General features: G+C 41.9%; 1 protein-coding gene across 3 annotated transcripts in view; it reads right to left on the bottom strand.

The window, feature by feature from the left end:
- The window catches only part of LONRF3 (LON peptidase N-terminal domain and ring finger 3), a 48,535-nt gene that overhangs the window by 5,496 nt on the left and 25,180 nt on the right, over positions 1-17,859 (bottom strand). For all 3 annotated transcript variants that reach the window (XM_003812634.5, XM_008965072.3, XM_003812633.6), the window contains 5 exons: positions 11,141-11,255; positions 8,152-8,273; positions 5,427-5,585; positions 4,199-4,361; positions 3,044-3,193 (listed from right to left, as the gene is read on the bottom strand). In XM_003812634.5, the coding sequence (XP_003812682.1) occupies positions 3,044-3,193; positions 4,199-4,361; positions 5,427-5,585; positions 8,152-8,273; positions 11,141-11,255 (709 nt within the window). The remainder of the gene's footprint in view (positions 1-3,043; positions 3,194-4,198; positions 4,362-5,426; positions 5,586-8,151; positions 8,274-11,140; positions 11,256-17,859) is intronic.

The raw sequence follows: 17,859 nt of genomic DNA, 5'->3' as shown, positions 1-17,859 counted from the left end.
CCTTATTTTAGCAGGGCATATAGCCACCCAGAAAAAAGACTGCATTTCTCAGCTTCCCTTGCAGCTAGGTGAGGCCATGAGACAAAGTTCTGGCTAATGAGATGTAAAAGGAAGTGATATGTGTAACCTCTTGGTCATGCTCTGGGAAAGAAGCATATGCCCTCTGCCTTCCTCTTTCTCTCCCTTTCCCCTAGCTAGAACATGGACGTGGTGAGGATCAGCCTTTCTCAATCAAGAGGATGAGGGAGACATTTTAAGGATGGTAGAGTTTTGTGATGAAGGAGCCTGGGTGCCTGAATGCTCTTGTGGAATAGAGCTGCCCTAACTGTCCAAGACTTAGCCCCTCCATCTTGTTTAAGCTCCAGTCATTTTTGTTTCTTGTTAAAGCAAACCAACCAGTATCCTAACAGATACACCATGCCTCCTAGTCAATGTGATTTTACAAGCTGGTATCTACTACGTAGTCTCTTCCACTTCTAATATTCTGTTGAGGTCCTTTGGACTGATGCATTTAACATTCAGGCCTTCGATTCCCATGACCCCTTGACCTTTGCATGTCTTTTAAGTCCCCTCATTTCCTTGATGTGGCTGAAGGCAATAGTCCATGTATACCATATCACTATACAGGGCCATAGCTCTCTTCTCCCCTGAAACCAAAGGCTATGATTTACAGTCCCAAAGAATCACAACCTCACTTTGCAAAAATTCCAATTAGAAAACATTCACATTAGAAATATATTCTGCCCCAGGGCCGGGCACAGTGGCTCACGCCTGTAATCCCAGCACTTTGGGAGGCCGGCGGGTGGATCACGAGGTCAGGAGATCGAGACCATCCTGGCTAACACGATGAAACCCCATCTCTACTAAAAATACAAAAAATTAGCCGGGCGCGGTGGCGGGCTTCTGTAGTCCCAGCTACTCCGGAGGCTGAGGCAGGAGAGTGGCGTGAACCTGGGAGGCGGAGCTTGCAGTGAGCTGAGATATGCCACTGCACTCCAGCCTGGGTGACAGAGCAAGACTCCGTCTCAAAAAAAAAAAAAAAAAGAAAGAAAGAAAGAAAGAAAGAAATATATTCTGCCCCTAGATTTCCTTTTAATAAAGAGCTTTCCCATTCCACATAAATCCTTCCCCAAAGCAGCTTCCCTGGCACATATTTTAGACATTGGGTACTTATTTCCTTCTAAGCCTAAAACGAGCTTTCTGCCCACAACTTTCACAAGTTTGGTTTTAGGACTATAGAGAACCATTCTGGTCAAAGTGCCTACACCTGAAATTATTTGGCTCCAAATTGGTTCCTCTGATCGTCACCAAATCTCACTGCCTTCTTTGCTTCTTTGTGCCTCTAGCTTCATTTGCATTCTTTTTTGTCCCTCCCTGAAGCTGGCAATATGCTCTCCCTCCTATGATCAGTTCTGAATATTAGACTGATGTTCTGAACTTTCTTTCCAAGGATCACCAACAAAGATATTTAAGCTGGTATTAACACTTGTGGCAGTTTCTAAGAAACATCCTCCTGACAGAACATGCTTATTTGTGGGACCACTGGGGCTGCAGCATTGACTGGAGCAAACTGGGATGGGTTTGGGTTTTTCTTTTTTGCTGGTGCTGCTGCTGCCAAAGCAACATAATAACAGAACTAAGAAAAAAGGAAGTGAAACCCAAGATTTCAACTTTCTCTGTCATTAGCCTTTATGAATCACACTGTAGCATCTGTGTTTTCCCGTTACCATTGCTGATCTGTATCTTTTGCCTAAGGGAGAACGCTTCCCGGAAGGTGAAGGGGACCATTAAGCTTGATCGTGAGTTTGCTCAGAGGTATATGCTGCAGTCCTGACTCATCGTGGCCCAGAGCCAGGAGCTGGGTCACAGGAAGCACTAACTGGCCTTTCTCCCTTGAAAACTCATGATGCCTTTGCATGGGGGCGGGGAAAGAAGCCACCTTTGTGGTCTGAGGAAAGCAAGACATTTCATTTAGGGAACAGACTGGTGTCTTAGAACCTCAGAATGCAAGAGGAAGAGGGGGCTTTAGAACCCTCCTCATGTCAGAGATGGGACAAAAGTTGAGAAAGGGAAAGGAATCTTCCCAAGGTCATACTGCTAGTGAGGTAAGCAGGACCAGACTTTTGGTCAGAATATGCATATTGAGATTTTTCTTTTGTGACAGAGTTGGGGATGAGCATAAGTAAAGAATCAATGTAGGAGAGCCAGCTTGGAGCACAGGAAGAGATGGTGGTGAGGAAATATGTGGTTAGGATATCTCCAGCCTTATCCTAGAAAGACAGTATTCCCTGATTTATTCCAGGCAAGCAAAGCTTAGTGAAACTTAACCATCTCCACTCTCCTAGAGAGCTTCTGATCTGCAGCTTGATCTTGCAAATAGGCCTATCCCCCAGGAAGAACACTGATCAGTAGAACCTAACAAACTACTGTCTAGTATAACTCAACTAACAGTATTTAATGATGAACAGAGCTGTTCAGCCCTGGTGAGGACAATAGCAAGGGTCTAGACTTGCAGGGCGAAGCATAGATAGACCGAGGCACGAAAAGTTTTTGTGGTCTTGCAGTTGTAATCTTATAAGGGTAGCTGGCCCTATCCCCTAGTTCCCAAAGCAATGAGGGAGAGGGTTATGAAGTTACCTGAAAGCAGCAGCTTTTGGTCTCAGCTCCCAGGATACCCTTCTCTTAAGTCCTGGCCTTTGCATGTAACTTGTCACCCTAACATTACCATGGTGTGAATCTGGACTCCCATGGAAGGTTCTTCTGTTGGTGATATCTATGTTCCCATTCTCTTATCTTACTTAGTTCTCAAAACCTGCCTTGGATCCAAGTTCCTACTGCTTTACTTTAGTTACCCCAATTCTAACTTGGGATCTTTTTGGTCTTACTCATGACGCTCACTGTGCAGCCAAACAACACCAAATTAAATCCATCTTCCTCTCTGCATTCGATGTGCTGAATGGCAGCGACATACCCATCTAATCACAAACACTAGGCACTCTCTTCTAGTGGGACAACCCGTTTAAAAATAGACATTTTTCTATACCTGAGGATCGGCGTCTTTCTCCGGCATGGGACCAAAGTGATTGAGTATCCGATTCTTTAGGGATAATTTGAGCGAATGAAACCACAATGATGCTTGCTGATAGACACAGTTATGTAATCCCATGAGCTCAGCACAATCCTCTCCCTGAACCTGAAAGTATCAAAGTGGAAGTGAAACATTCTGTACCCTCTCCATCATTCCCAGAGTCACTTTTGACACCTGATTCGCTTTGAGCATCCATCCTGCCTTCCTATGGGAAGGCTCACCCATTCAGCTTTCTCCTTTGCTTGATGTGAAATGCCCCTTAGTCAAGTGCTGGACAGTGTGTAGATACTGCTGACCATGGAGGAAGGAGAAAGGTTCAGCTGGGTAGATTAGCTGAAACAGCAAAACATGCAGAAAACCAGAGATTCAAACCGGCCTGAGTGGAGGCATGTGGTTAAACCAGGTTATGCTGGTCCATGCCTTTGCCCTTTTCATTTTTACATCTGTTTTCTCATTACTTGCTGGAAAAGACACAGGAGTATGTCAGTCTCAGCATGTAACTATCTTGGTCAAACACATTTACTCAGTCATCAGATATTTATTAATCTACTATGTAACAAATGTAAATATAAATGAATATAGGATTATTTACCTCTTCTTCCACCCATTACCCCAGAAAACCAAGGATTAACTAGATGTGTCATCTTTCTGCCTTATGGGATGATGGATTATTGGGAAGGGCTCTTAGCCAGGTTACGTACTTTAAAATACAAATGCATGTGTGGATCTATAATTGTCTCAAAAGAAAAAAGTTTAAAATATACATAAATCGATAGATAAAATATATATGTATAGACCCACCCCAGATCTATTCCTTGCAATCTTTGGCAGAGACTTAACTCCCAAGCTGAATGAGCCCCAGGGTTGATCTAGGATAGCATTTCCTATGCATGAATGCAACTCAGCAGCTAAGCAGAGCCAGGACAGTAGGCGCCCTCACTGCCATAGTGCAACTGGACAGCAATCCAGCAGCATTCAATGTTGCTGCAGCAATTTGGTGTGAAATCCCAAGGCCCTCAAGGGTTCTGAGAAATCCTTTCACAACTATCTTTGTGTATCAAGTTACAAGGATAGCCTGGCTTTGGGATTCTTGGCACTGGCCACCCTTACCTTTTGGTCTTCAATGTATTCAATGTCGGCTGTGTTGTAGCCATCCCGCTGGCTCTGATGGAGCACCCTGAAGCGCCTCTTGCCTATGCTGTCAACCACTGAGCGGCCATCAGCAAAGAATCGAACATTTCTGATCTCTAGGATGCAGCCATATTCTGCAAACCTGTTTATTGAGAATGGAGTCGAGAGACTAAATCCTTGATGAGTTCTGTTTCCCTGGGCTGGCACCCAGCCATTTCTGTAGCCCCATGCTGTGGCTCAAGGGACTTCTGCCTATTTTCCTGTCCCTGGGTTACAGCTTCAATTACACAACAGGCAGTGCCTGTGTGAAGAAAAAAAATTCGTAATGTATTCGTGTAACTGCTACCATTTATTGAGCACATACTATGTGCTGTGCCAGTGCTATGGTTTGAATGTTTGCCTCCTCTACAACCCATTTTGAAATTTAATTGCTATTGTAACATTATTAAGAGGTGGGACATTTAAGAGGTGATTAGGCCTCCACCCTCATGAATGCATTAATGCTGATATGGTGAAAGTACAGTAGGGTTGTTATTAATATAAAAGGGCAAGTTTGACCCCCTTCTTTCTCTCTCTCTCTGTTGCCCTTCTGCCATGCCCTTCCACTATGTTGTGATAAAGGAAGAAGGCCCTTGCCAGATGCCAGCACCTTGACCTTGGACTTCCCAGCCTCCAGAACCATGAGAAATAAATTTTGATTGTTCATAAATTATTAGTCTGTGGCATTCTGTTATAGTAGCACAAAATGGACTAAGGAAGCCAGGAACTGTGCTCAGCATTTTATGTACATTATTAACTCACCAATCTTCCAAGCAAACCCAATGAGGTAGGTACTATTATTGTACCCACTTTACAAATAAGGAAACTGGGATACAGAAAGGTTAAATAGCTTGCTCAAACTCAAACTTGCTCCAAGGCTGCAACTAGATAATGAACGCAGGCAGTTTGACTCCAAGGCCCACATTCTTACAAGTTTTATAACATATACCACCTGTTTAACCAAATATTAATTCTAGGGTTCTTTAAATAGACAGCCTCTCACATGGTAAACTAACCACCAAAGGGACAATGATCCTTACAAATGCTCATATTCTTCAGTTGGCTAAACCTCATGAGCTAGGCCTCCCTGTCTCCTGGGAGTACCCCAAAGTAAAACAGAAATCCCTCATTACACAACCTCCCTTTGCTCGCATGGCTCCTCACTTACCCTTTGACAGGATCTCCAAGGCACATGCCAAACTGTCTCGTGCCTGTCTCAATGCATCTACGAATCATCAGGCGGTAACAAGGCTCAAAGATGTGCAGGGGACAAGGAACGGTGGGATAGGCAATAGTACACACGAAAATAGGCACATTCTTATTAAGGCTGTCAGAAAGAGAAAATGACAGGGATCTCAAAGCAATCGGACAGAACACAAAAATATTGGTCAAATGTTAGCATGTGATACTCCTGGGGGAAGGCAGAGACACCAAGTTTGTTTTTTGACAGTGTCACTTGCCAAAGATACATCAAGTTTTGATGGCTAATAGAAAAATATTGAAATGCAATTGATAGTGTGGGCTGAGTCCCATGATCTGATGCAGAGGTTAGCCTAAGGTCTAAGAAATTAAAATTGGCATTCTACACATTTTAATTTGGCTGAAGAAGTTCTCTAGTATCTTAATATTGTGGATGATAGCTATAATTCATATTTTTTCTTTCTTTCATGCTCTCCACTCAAAACAATCTTTTCAGGTGTTTTTCAGGCTGCATGGGGAAGGTTGCTGATGATAGAAGTGGACTCAGCTCTCCAGAAGGGTGGTGGAAAATTCTCTGTAAGGTCCCTAGGGCATCTCAAATTTGCAAGGACCCCAAAGAACCTGCAAAGGAGGCACAGCTGAAAGGAGGAAGGACCAAGAGATAGGCAAGAGTAATCCAGCCCAGTGATGCTCAAATGCTTCTTTGCATCAGAATCAACAGGGGCTCTTCAATCAAGATGACTTGGACACCACATTACCAGAGATACTGATGCATTAGCTCTGGAATTGGGACCCAAGGGTCTTTCTTTTTCTTTCTCTTTTTTTTTTTTTAAGCGGAGTCTCACTCTGTCACCCAGGCTGGAGTGCAGTGGTGCAATCTTGGCTCACTGCAACCTCCGCCTCCCGGGTTCAAGCAATTCTCTTGCCTCAGCCTCCTGAGTAGCTGGGATTACAGGTGCATGCCACCATGCCTGGCTAATTTTTGTAATTTTATTAGAGATGGGGTTTCACCATGCTGGGCAGGCTGGTCTTGAACTCCTGACCTCAAGCAATCCACTGGCCTCTGCCTCCCAAAATACTAGGATTACATGCATGAGCCACCATGCCCGGCCCTGCCTTTCAATAAGTACCCCCAGAGATTCACACACACAACCCGTTGGGGAACCAAAACAGAGCCAGCTCCTCTGGGATCCTTGTCTTATTTGTCTAGTAAATCCAACACAGGAACATCTGAACCTAAACCTATCAAGAAATATAAGACCAACTGCCCAAATCTCAAAAGGATCAAGTTCAGGATTCATTTACATAGAAAGCCCTAATACATCTCAGTATTTGTTAATAAGACCTTAAATGAGATTTGAGATGAGGGCTTAGAGAGGCTCAATGCTAATTTACAGATCAGAAATAAAGATAAAGATCCCCCGAGTAGTTCCAATGTAAATTAATGAGAAAAAAAAAACGATTTCTAGTTTCTGAGAAAAGCATTAGTCTAAGTGAGGAGTGCATTCAAACAAGCCACTGGCAGAGTTTACGAATGTTCTCTACACAGTGGGCATGAAACCAGAACCATTTTTGCTGTCAGGAACCTTGCCTCTGGAATGCTGTTAGGATTCTACTGCGGATGGAGGGAGGAGAGGGCAGAAGCAAGAGAGGCAGAAATTAGTGATTGCCTCCTGCTTTTTCTGCTAAGGGAGCTGTTCTTACAGCCAGGCAGAGTGCTGAGAGCCTCAATGACGCCTCTGCCCCTCCCCTTCACCTCTCACATTACCTGTGCACGGCAGAGAAAGCGCTTGACAAGTATTAGTATTATTACCATTAATTAAGTGCTTACTATGCACAAACTCATTTGATTTTCATAAGAAGTCCATGAGGTGGCCAGGCATGGTGGCTCACGCCTGTAATCCCAGCACCTTGGGAGGCCCAGGTGGGAGGATCACTTGAGTTCAGGAGTTCAAGACCAGCCTGGCAAACATGGTGAAGCCCTGTCTACTAAAAAATACAAAAATTCGCTGGGCATGGTGGTGCATGCCTGTAATCTCAGCTACTCGGGTGGCTGAGGCAGGAGAATCGCTTGAACCCGGAAGGCGGAGGTTGCAGTAAGCCAAGATCGTACCACTGCACTCCAGCTTGGGTGACAGAGTGAGACTCAATCTCAAAAAAAGAAGTCCATGAGGTAAGAACTCAAGTTATTAAATTATTCTCAAGCTACAGATAAGGAAACTAAGGCCCAGAAAGGTTAAATGACCTGCCTAGGGTCGTGAAGTAGACTCACTTTGAGGTAGAACTGGGTCTTAAGCCCGGTTCTGGTTGACACCAAAGTTCTTAACCTCATAGCAACTCCTTATGTATCTGAAAACAATCTTTTGGACATTTCGTTAAGTTCCCCTGTTTATGCTACTCCAATTTACTCTTGCCAACAATACCCTGTTACTGGGGGCAGGGCGTACCCTCATCACTGGTTTCGCTTATGCTTCTTCAGTGGTATGCTGGTATGTTTAACAACTGGCTCTCTGGGTGCAGCGGAAACCCTGGTTTGTAGCACTTGCCAATTTCCATGGTGTAAATACTCTCACCATAGCCAATTTCAAGCAGCTAGCATGACATCACTAAGTTGGAAGCTGGGAAGTAATGTGCACATTCAGCTCTCATGAGCTGGTATGAGTGAAACAAAACAGAAATATGCATATACATACTTAGAAAGTTCTTCCATTTCCTCTTCATAAAGCTTCCTTCGTTCCTTCAGTTCTTCTGGAAGGAATTTAGCTATGAGCTCCTCCATTATTACATTTTTGCTGTATTTTCTTGATGCCAAGCACTATATGGGGGGAGGCAATTAGACAATATGCAATTAGGTAATACGCAGCAATCAGCAAAACACTTCTGATGTAATCAGTGAACAAGTCAAATGACCCACATATTGGAGTAATCTGGACCCACAAATTAGCAGCTGTTACCATCATAATATATGTATTTTCTGGATGTTAGTTTCATTTAAAAAAACACACATGCAATTGATTATCTTTATAATTAGAAAAAAATTTTTAACAAGGGGGTAAAACCTGCATTGAAGTTTTAAAACTCTCACAGTTTTTCTGAAACACTGAAATCAAGATCATGTTCTTGTCCAAAAAGTAGGGTGGGGGGAATTCTTCCCTTTCCATTTTCTGATGATTGTATTTACAAGCTCACAGAAATTGTCTCCATCTGGGATATGCTCAAAGTTAGTGGCCAAAAGTTTCAGGGAACTAAAAAGCAATTTTCAATCACTGATCCTTTCCTGCCCTGTCCCACTCCCAGCCTAACCCAATGCTTGGCTTCTGGATATTGCCAAATATACCTATTTTTTCTCTTTTAATTTTAGTTTAAAAAAACACAAACAGCTAAATATTGATTTGCCTATTTGCCTTTCTAATATACCATCTAGGTATCACTGAGATTAAAAGTCATGATTTCAAGAACTGGACTCAGGCTCAATTGTCACTGTTACTCTCCTCCCAAACACCCCTGTCCGATGCATACCCAGGGATGTTTAGGTAGTGGGTATTTAACGGTGTGAATCAAACAACTGATGTTAAAACATCTGCAGAGAATTGCTTGCTATGGAAACTACCCCTACAGTCCCAGCAGGGGGAGCGCCTGAGTATAAAACTGTTGGCTTCAAACAATTTTGTTCCTTTCTCAGTATGGGCTGTGTCTCTATTCTGCAGTGAAAATGATTGGAATATTTAATTCTATGTAAAATGGTGCAAGTGTGACCCTATGTGAATAAACAGAGATAGATAAGAATATCTTCTAGACCCCAAGTCCTGAACTCTATAGCATCTGTCTCCAGGATGCCTTATCTGCCACTGTCACTGCCATTGCCTGGCTATGGGAAAATCAACTGCATTTCCCAGTCCCAGTTGTGGGGGATAAGCATTGACTGAGGAGGTAGTCAGTCTAAAAAGTAGGTGACTCCTCTGCTGATACTAAAACAAAAAGCCAGAAAAGGCACATACTAAAATGTTAACTAACAGTGGTTTTCTCTAGGTACTGAGCATATGGGTAGATTTTTCTTCTTTCCACTTAATCTGAATTTTCCAGTGCTACAACAACACAGATGTATTATTTCAGTATAAGGATCAAGGACTTCTCACCTACAATCAGGCCTGCAAATCCTACAACTTTATCCAGGGAAAGGTATGACATTGACCCTCCTCCCAATCCCAACGCATACCCTCAGGGCTACCAGTGATGATGATTTCACTCCATTCCCTTAATTTAAATACTGGGGTGATGGTAAAGCTCAACATGTGACTTCTCTTGACCTGTAGTCACCTAGAGATAGCCTTGCATCTCCAACCTCTCCTCAGGAATGACAGGGGTCAAGGAACATTAACACCGATTGTAAAATGTGGCAGATAAGTCCCTGAGGGAGGGAAAACAAGATAGATTCTCAGGTCTTCTTTATCTGTAGGAAATTCCTTCAGGTTCACTTGAAAAACAAAGGTGGGAGTCTGTGTGATTAGTTTTAGAGAACCTGGAAGTCCTAGAGGGCTGCGGTCTGCTAAATTGGCTTACTGCAAAAGCTCTAGGGCTTCCAGGTACAGTGGCTCCTGAGGGGTTGGACAAGGATCACACTGAAGTTCTGTGAGGTTCTCTTCAAGCCACAGAATAAACACTGATGATAAGGGAACATCAGGGCTTACCTAGTCCAATCCTAGAGGGGACAAAAGATTTACTCAAGATTACAGTGTATCAGGTGCCACGATGACATTAGAACCAGGATCCAAGTTTATCATCTATTTAATACTTTCGTTTCCAACACAAATTAATTTCCCTACTTACACTGCATAAAAAGCTGCATGTTGCCTCATTTTCCTGAAGGACTTTATGGAGAGGGGGACAGTGGCTATAAGACAGGAGAAATAGGCTGGGCGTGGTGGCTCATGCCTGTAATCCCAGCACTTTGGGAGGCTGAGGTGGGTGGATCACCTGAGGTCAGGAGTTCGAGACCAGCCTGACCAATATGGCGAAACCCCATTTCTACTAAAAATACAAAAATTAGGCCGGGCGTGGTGGCTCACGCCTGTAATCCCAGCACTTTGGGAGGCCGAGGCGGGTGGATCACGAGGTCAGGAGATCCAGATCATCCAGGTTAACACGGTGAAACCCCGTCTCTACTAAAAATACAAAAAATTAGCCAGGCGTGGTGGCGGGCGCCTGTAGTCCCAGCTACTCGGGGAGGCTGAGGCAGGAGAATGGCATGAACCCGGGAGGCGGAGCTTGCAGTGAGTGGAGATCACATCACTGCCCTCCAGCCTGGGCGACAGAGCGAGACTCCGTCTCAACAAAACAAAACAAAACAAAACAAAAATTAGCCGAGCGTGGTGGCATGCGCCTGTAATCCCAGCTACTTGGGAGGCTGAGGCAGGAGAACTGCTGGAACCCAGGAGGCGGAGGTTGCAGTGACCCGCGATCACGCCACTGCACTCCAGCCTGGGTGGGAGAGTGGAGACTCCGTCAAAAAAAAAAAAAAAAAAGACAGTAGAAATAGATGGTTTGAGGGAGTAATGTGCCCTACCACAGTGCCGTGGCTGGGGGTCCAGTTGAACACTGTCTTAGTGCCCAATTCCAAATAAACTAAACAAAACAAGAAAGAAATACTGATTTAAACCAAACAAGAAAGAAATATTGATTTACCTGTGAAAGACCGTCTTTGCACAATGGACACTTTGCGTTGTGATCTAGGCATCTTTCTAGGCATTTTAAGCAAAAAGTATGCCCGCAAGGTGTTGTGACTGGCTCATAGAATAATCTGAAATTTAGGAATCAAAATGGAAGAAAACTGCAATAAGACCAAAAATAAAAGAGTGACTCAAAGCTAAGTTTTTAAAGCATTATTTAGAATATTTTAGGGTGGGGGAGGAGTTCTTTTTAAAAAGTCGCTATTGTTATACTTCAGATAAACATTTGCCTTTCATTTTTGAGCTGGATTAAAATACATTTATTAAAGTTTAGGGCATAGCTAGATCATTTTGTAACATCAATTCTAGTCTATCTCTTCTGGGGAATTCAGATTTTTTGCCCTGTCTGGTCCAAGAAAAATAGAGATTAATGCACAGAGTGTCTGGATAAATTCCATTCCGAAAATATTTAGCCAACCTGTTCACCTGAGTATATGTAAACACACACACACACAAACACACACACACGCACACACATTCTCTCTCTTACACATTTACCCATTTAAGCACTTTACATCATATTACCATGGAAAAAAACCGTTTGCTAACCTTGATTCCTCTTTTCGTCTAAGCAATGTTAATGCCTGAAGGATATCAAAATTGTACCTCTAACAAACATAACTGCCTTTTATATAGATAATTTTCATAGGGGCAGGAGAATAGTATTGTTAGTGTGCTTACTGATATAGACTAGATATGGATCTATATTGATGCATATACACACATATATACATACATTTACATGTGTACATACATATATATACATACATATACTTCAATTTGGTACTATTTTAATTCCTTGGGGAGAACAGGATATTTTCAAAGCAATGTGGGAATCCTTTTATAAATTTGTTCTGTACCTTCAGAAATTAATGGATTTACTTTGCTTAAAAAAAGGCTCACCTGCAGCGAGATCAGTGAGTGAGGGTAGCTGAAGATGACCGTTGAGGAGTGGGGCTTGCACTCACCAAGAGGAGCAGCACAGGAAGAAGGGAAAGACCCCTGCCTGACCAGCCTATTTTCACCTCACAAGAGTGTTCAGTGGAGAATCAGAGGCTGCCAGCTGCACGGCTCCCTCGTGTGGCCAGGAGGTGCACCAGCAGCCTGGCCAGCACTGCCAGACTGAGTAGAAGCAGCAACATGCCAGCTGAAAAGTACTTGAGAAGAAACTGAACTCACTAACTAGAATGAACCTGAGGTCCACAGGGGTTGAAGTTACTTGTCTAAGTGTGCACAGCCAACTGTTGACAGATGAAAGTCTATCCAACTTCCACTTCAGTCATGTGCCTTTTCTATTACAACAATAATTCTCAACCATTGCTGCGCATCAGAATCACCTGAACAGCTTTATCTTTAAACAGCTTTACTGATGCAAAATTGACATAAAATAAATGGAACAGACGTAAAGTGTACAATTTGATAAGTTCTGACATATGTACACACTTATGAAACCATCGCCACAATCAAGATAGGAAACATACCCATCCCTCCCAAATGTTTCCTCATGCCCCTTTGTAAGCCCTCCTTCCTGCCTCCCCCAATCACCTGGGGAGCCTATGAAAACTCTAGATGCCCACTACAGCACCTACAGAGATTCAGATCAGTAGGCCCAGTGTACAGGACAGGCATCAGAAATTTTTTTTAAGCCTCCCAGTGGTTTTAATGTACAGCCAAGGTTGAGGATCACTGTGTTACACAATCCCATTAATCTCTGCACAGGCAAACTTACTGTATTGGTCTTCAAATATCAGTTACGTGTGGAGCAAAAAAACCCATACATTGTGAAGCTCCACTGGCTAAAGTTCCAGATTCAGCAGGTCAAGGAGACCAGCAGAAATGGGATATTTTTAACAAGCCAATGGAGGTCTGGAGGAGGAGAGAGACTTTTCATGTATTCAACTTTTTGGTACTTTTTGAATTTTATGATTCTGTTTAAAAAGTAGTTAATTTGTTTAACAAATTAATTAAAACTAATAAATTTTAGTTATCAAATTGGCCAAAAAGCAAAGTTATTTTAAAAAGAAAAACTATTTACTATGGAGGTCTCAGTGCACTAAGGCAAGAAAAAAAATGAGAACTGGAGAGGAAAAAAACAAATCTGTCATTATTCACAAATGATATGATGGTGAACTTAGAAAAATCTAAAAGAATCTACAAATGATTATTAGAATAAGAATAGAATTAACAAAGTTACTAGATAAATACACACACACGTGCACACACAATTATAGTTCTATATACCAGCAATAGACATTAGAAATGTCATCATCTTAAAGATAACATTTGCAACTCCTTTTAAAAATCAAGTGTCCAGGAAGAAATCTAACAACAGTTGTAGGAGACCTCTATTGGAAAAAGCTACAAACACCTCACTGAAAGAAATTAAACAACTAAGTCCCAATAAAAAACCTCAATGGGTTATTTCATTTGTTTATTTTTGTAGAACTTGACAAGTTGATTTCTAAACTTTATAAGGAAAAGCAAAGGGCCAAGAGCCAAGATACATCTGAAGAGCAACGATGTGGGAGGACTCACTCTACCAGATTACAGAACATATAAAGCTGCAGTGATTAAAACAGTATATGACTAGCACAAGGACAAATAGACTCGGGGAACAGAACAGAAAGCCCAGAAACAGATCCAGACGTGGATTCTTGATTTATGACAAATGTGCCACTTCAAAGCAGATGGGGGAAAGATTTTCAATACATAAATAGCATTCTCAATAAATGGTATTAGGAGAGTTGGCTATCTATAGGGGGAAATGAAATTGAATCATCTCTCATATCATTCACAAAAATCAATTCCATGTGGGCTGTAAAAATAAATGTGAAAAGCAGAACAATAAAACGTTCATAAGATGAAATAGCCAGGCACAGTGGCTAGCACCTCTAATCCCAGCTACTTGAGGCGGGGGTGCTGAGGCAAGAGGATCGCTTGAGACCAGGAGTTTGACACCCCATGTCTCAAATAAATTAATTAGTCAAATAAAAGAAAATAAAGATAAAATAGGAGAATATCTTTATGACCTGAAGGTTAAAAAAATGAATTGTGACCCTGTCTATAAATGAAAAGATTGATAATTTTGACTGTATTAAAATGAAGAGCTTTTGGCTGGGTGCAGTGGCTCACACCTGTAACCCCAGCACTCTGAGGCTGAGGCGGGTGGATCATCTGGGGTGAGGAGCTCAAGACCAGCCTGGCCAACATGGCAAAATCCCATAAAAATTAGCAGACTGTGGTGGTGCATGCCTGTAATCCCAGCTACTGGGGAGGCTGAGACAGGAGAATCGCTTGAACCCAGGAGGTGGAGGTTGCCGTAAGCCGAGATTGCACCACTGCACTCCAGCCTGGGCAACAGAGTGAGACTCCATCTCAAAATAAAAAAAATAAAATAAAAAAACAAGAAGAAACGCTTTTAAGTTCATCAAAAAATGTCATTAAGAGGGCAAAAAGGCAAGCCAGAGTAGGAGAAGGTATCTGCAACACATACGACTAGCAAAGAACTTGTATCTAGAGCATACATAGACACCCTACAAGTCAGTAAGAAAAAGAGAAGGAAGCCAACAGAAAATGAACAAACACTTATAAGCACCAGCAGATGTAAACAATGTTTATAGCAATGTTGTCCATGATATCCCCTAACTAGATACAATCCATAAGAGAACTGATAAAACAGACTGTGGTGGATTCATATAATGGGATATTATACAATAATGAAAGTGAACAAACTTCACCTATATGCAATAACATGGATAAATCCTAATACTTAGTAAAAGAAGCCAGATTGAAATAATAAATTCTGGATAATTCAGTTTATATAAAGCTTTTACATAGGCAAAACTAGATTGCATCGCCTAGATACACATATTCGGGTAGTAAAGCTATAAAGAGAAACAAGATAAAAGTCAAGATAGTGGTTGGGGTAGGGAGGATAGTCCTGATTGGGAAGAGGCATATGGGCAGCTTCTTGAGTCCTGGCAATATTTTACTTCTTGAACTGAGAGGGGTTACATAAGTATCTTCTCTACAATATTTTGTTAAGAGAACATATTTATGTTTTATGCACTTTTCCACTGTGTGTCTTTCACAATTTAAAATGTTTTTCAAAAGTGTGATTTGGAACCACTGCTGTGATCTAATTATCAGAGCAGCCAAACCAAAATATCTCATTTCCTTGGTAACTTAGTCCTGTGAATCTGAATGCCTTATATTATTTGATGGTACTAATGATGAAGATGATTGATGAATCTGTATCTACAACTAATATGCAAAACCATTTTTCCTGAGAATTTTGCAATTGGGCCTATCGTTCATTTAAGAATGTAACCTAATGTAATCTATCTAAAATAACAAAGATATAGCTGGCTAATTAATTGCAATAAATACTGACATTTAGTGAGCAGATGAATAAAACACACACAAAAGGACACAGCAATCTCTTAGCAAAAGCTGTGATTAAAATGCCCCTGACTGAGTGGTAGCAAACACAAATGCGGCCACAGATGCTGCATAATTATTCCTTTGAAATAGTTCAGGGTTCAGATGCTTAGAATACATTACACTTTTCAATACTCAATTCACTTCTATATTTAGGGCTACTCTGCTTCTCTGCACAGCCAAAGTGACTGGAACAGATGGAATATATTTTTCTGGCTGTATTTCTTGGTGTGTCAATACTTAACTTTGTATATTAAGAGGTGGTAATTATGATTAGCTTCATTATACTACTGAGAAAATTTAAACCCAGACAGGTTAAAATAACTTGCCTAAGATCACACAGCTAGCTGGTAAGTAGCAGGGCTTTGGGATGTCAGGTCAGATCTGACTCTCGAGCCCATCTTTCTTCTTCACTCTATGATGCGGCAACAAATGTGTGCATGTATTTCTGCATCCAAATAGACATCATCCATCTACATGTAGATGCACACACTCATATGCACATTTTCCTCCCTCCCTCTCTCCTCTCTCCCTCCTTCTGAAAAAGAGAGAGACAGAGAGAACTTGACTAGAATTTTTTTACCACTTTAGGTAACGATTTCAGAAAACACATCCAAGAGGTATTTATAAATCAGAGCAGGGCCAGATTTTCACACAAAAAAACATTTTACATTGTTACAGTGATGGAGTAAACAATAGCAATAATAAATGCTTTCAGTTTGATGTCAGCCCAGATAAAATGTTTGGCTTGTCTGGAAATAGCTATCTTTTCCCACCAGTTACATCCTTGTATTGTTTTCTTTTGCTATCAAATGAGAGCAAAGAGGAAAGGAGGAGGAGAGGAGGGAGGGGAGAAGGAGAGGGAGAAATAGGGAGAGAGAGGGAGGAAGGAAGAGAGAGTGACAGTGAGAGAGAGAGAGAGAGAGAGAGAGAATGAGAGTGAACTGACAAGATCCTTAACACCAAGCTACTTGAGTAGCTAAAACTAGGTTAAATATGAAGCTTCTTGTTAGAATTGACAAAGAGGTCACTGGGCCATTAGATAACTGGTTCAAATATCAAACATTCTTACTGCATATCTCAAAATGTCTTTGTCACCCCAAAAGTTCTGCTCCACAGCAGCCCCAGAGGTGGCCCCCAATGGCTAAGGTATCCACACGAGGCAAATATCAAAGGAGAATTTGCAACCACTAAGGATTGAGGAGCAGAGTTCTTAAGGGTTGAAGTTAGGGGGTAACTTCCCTCAACAGAGCTCTCCCAGTTCAGCAAGGGAGACCTGGAGATTGGAATGGTCCTCACTTACACACCTCCGATTATTGTTCCATTCACTCTTTTCACCCTTTTTCCTGTGGAACTTACAACCTGCTTCTCCTAATTTTCTCTCTAGAATCCGTGTATACAAATTCATACTCTAACTTGTTTTTCTACCAATGCAGCACCATGAAACTGGATTTCATACTAAAATCTTGCACAAGTAGTACAAATGTCTAATTTCATGACCTCCACAGATTGTTTCAGACACTTTCTTTACTCTCAGACACTCTCCCCCAAGGACACATGAGGGTAATAAGAGAACCAATCATATTCCTAACAACAAGAAAGAGAAGAAAAACACTGGAGAGGTGGAATCAAAAGCTTTGTCAAGGCTATCATAATTCAAGCTGAAGCATGTGTTTGAAATAGCCTCTGTCAACATCCAATGTCTAACTTATAGACAAACCCTGTTGGAAAGGTAACTACATGCTTCTGACCGATGGCTGCAGTTTTCAGAACCTCAAGATCCAAAGTTCTGTCTAGATTTAGTAGGTTTCTTATCACCATCAAGCAGTGAGAGGCCAGCTACAACTTAGCAGTGTATGCAATGGCTACTCCAGGCACAGAGGGTTTTGTTTTGTTTTGTTTTGAAGTCTCACTTAGAACGGAGGGGCAGGATAAGGGAAATGATGGCTTTTAAATTTCGAGTGAGCCAACTAGAAGGGGGTCTTATCCTCTTGGTGTTTATTTCTTGGACCAAATTTTGAGACCTCCTCCAAAGCCCCCTGTTGAGTTCAAGGACAAACAAGATGAAAGGGAGAAAGCAGAGGAACAAAAGAACTTACACCTCAGGATTCTTAGTTTTCAGAGAAAACACAAACAGGATGAGTCTGTATGTTTGATTTCTTGTCCCCTGGATGTTGGGGAGAGTGTTAAGAAGGATACGCACAACAAAGACCTGGTCTCTGAGCAGGCTAAGTC

This window comes from Pan paniscus, chromosome X (assembly GCF_029289425.2).
Source record: "Pan paniscus chromosome X, NHGRI_mPanPan1-v2.0_pri, whole genome shotgun sequence".
Classification (NCBI taxonomy): domain Eukaryota; kingdom Metazoa; phylum Chordata; class Mammalia; order Primates; family Hominidae; genus Pan; species Pan paniscus.
The sequence above is the reverse complement of the archived record's forward strand: the minus strand, read 5'-3'. Positions and strand labels throughout refer to the sequence as shown.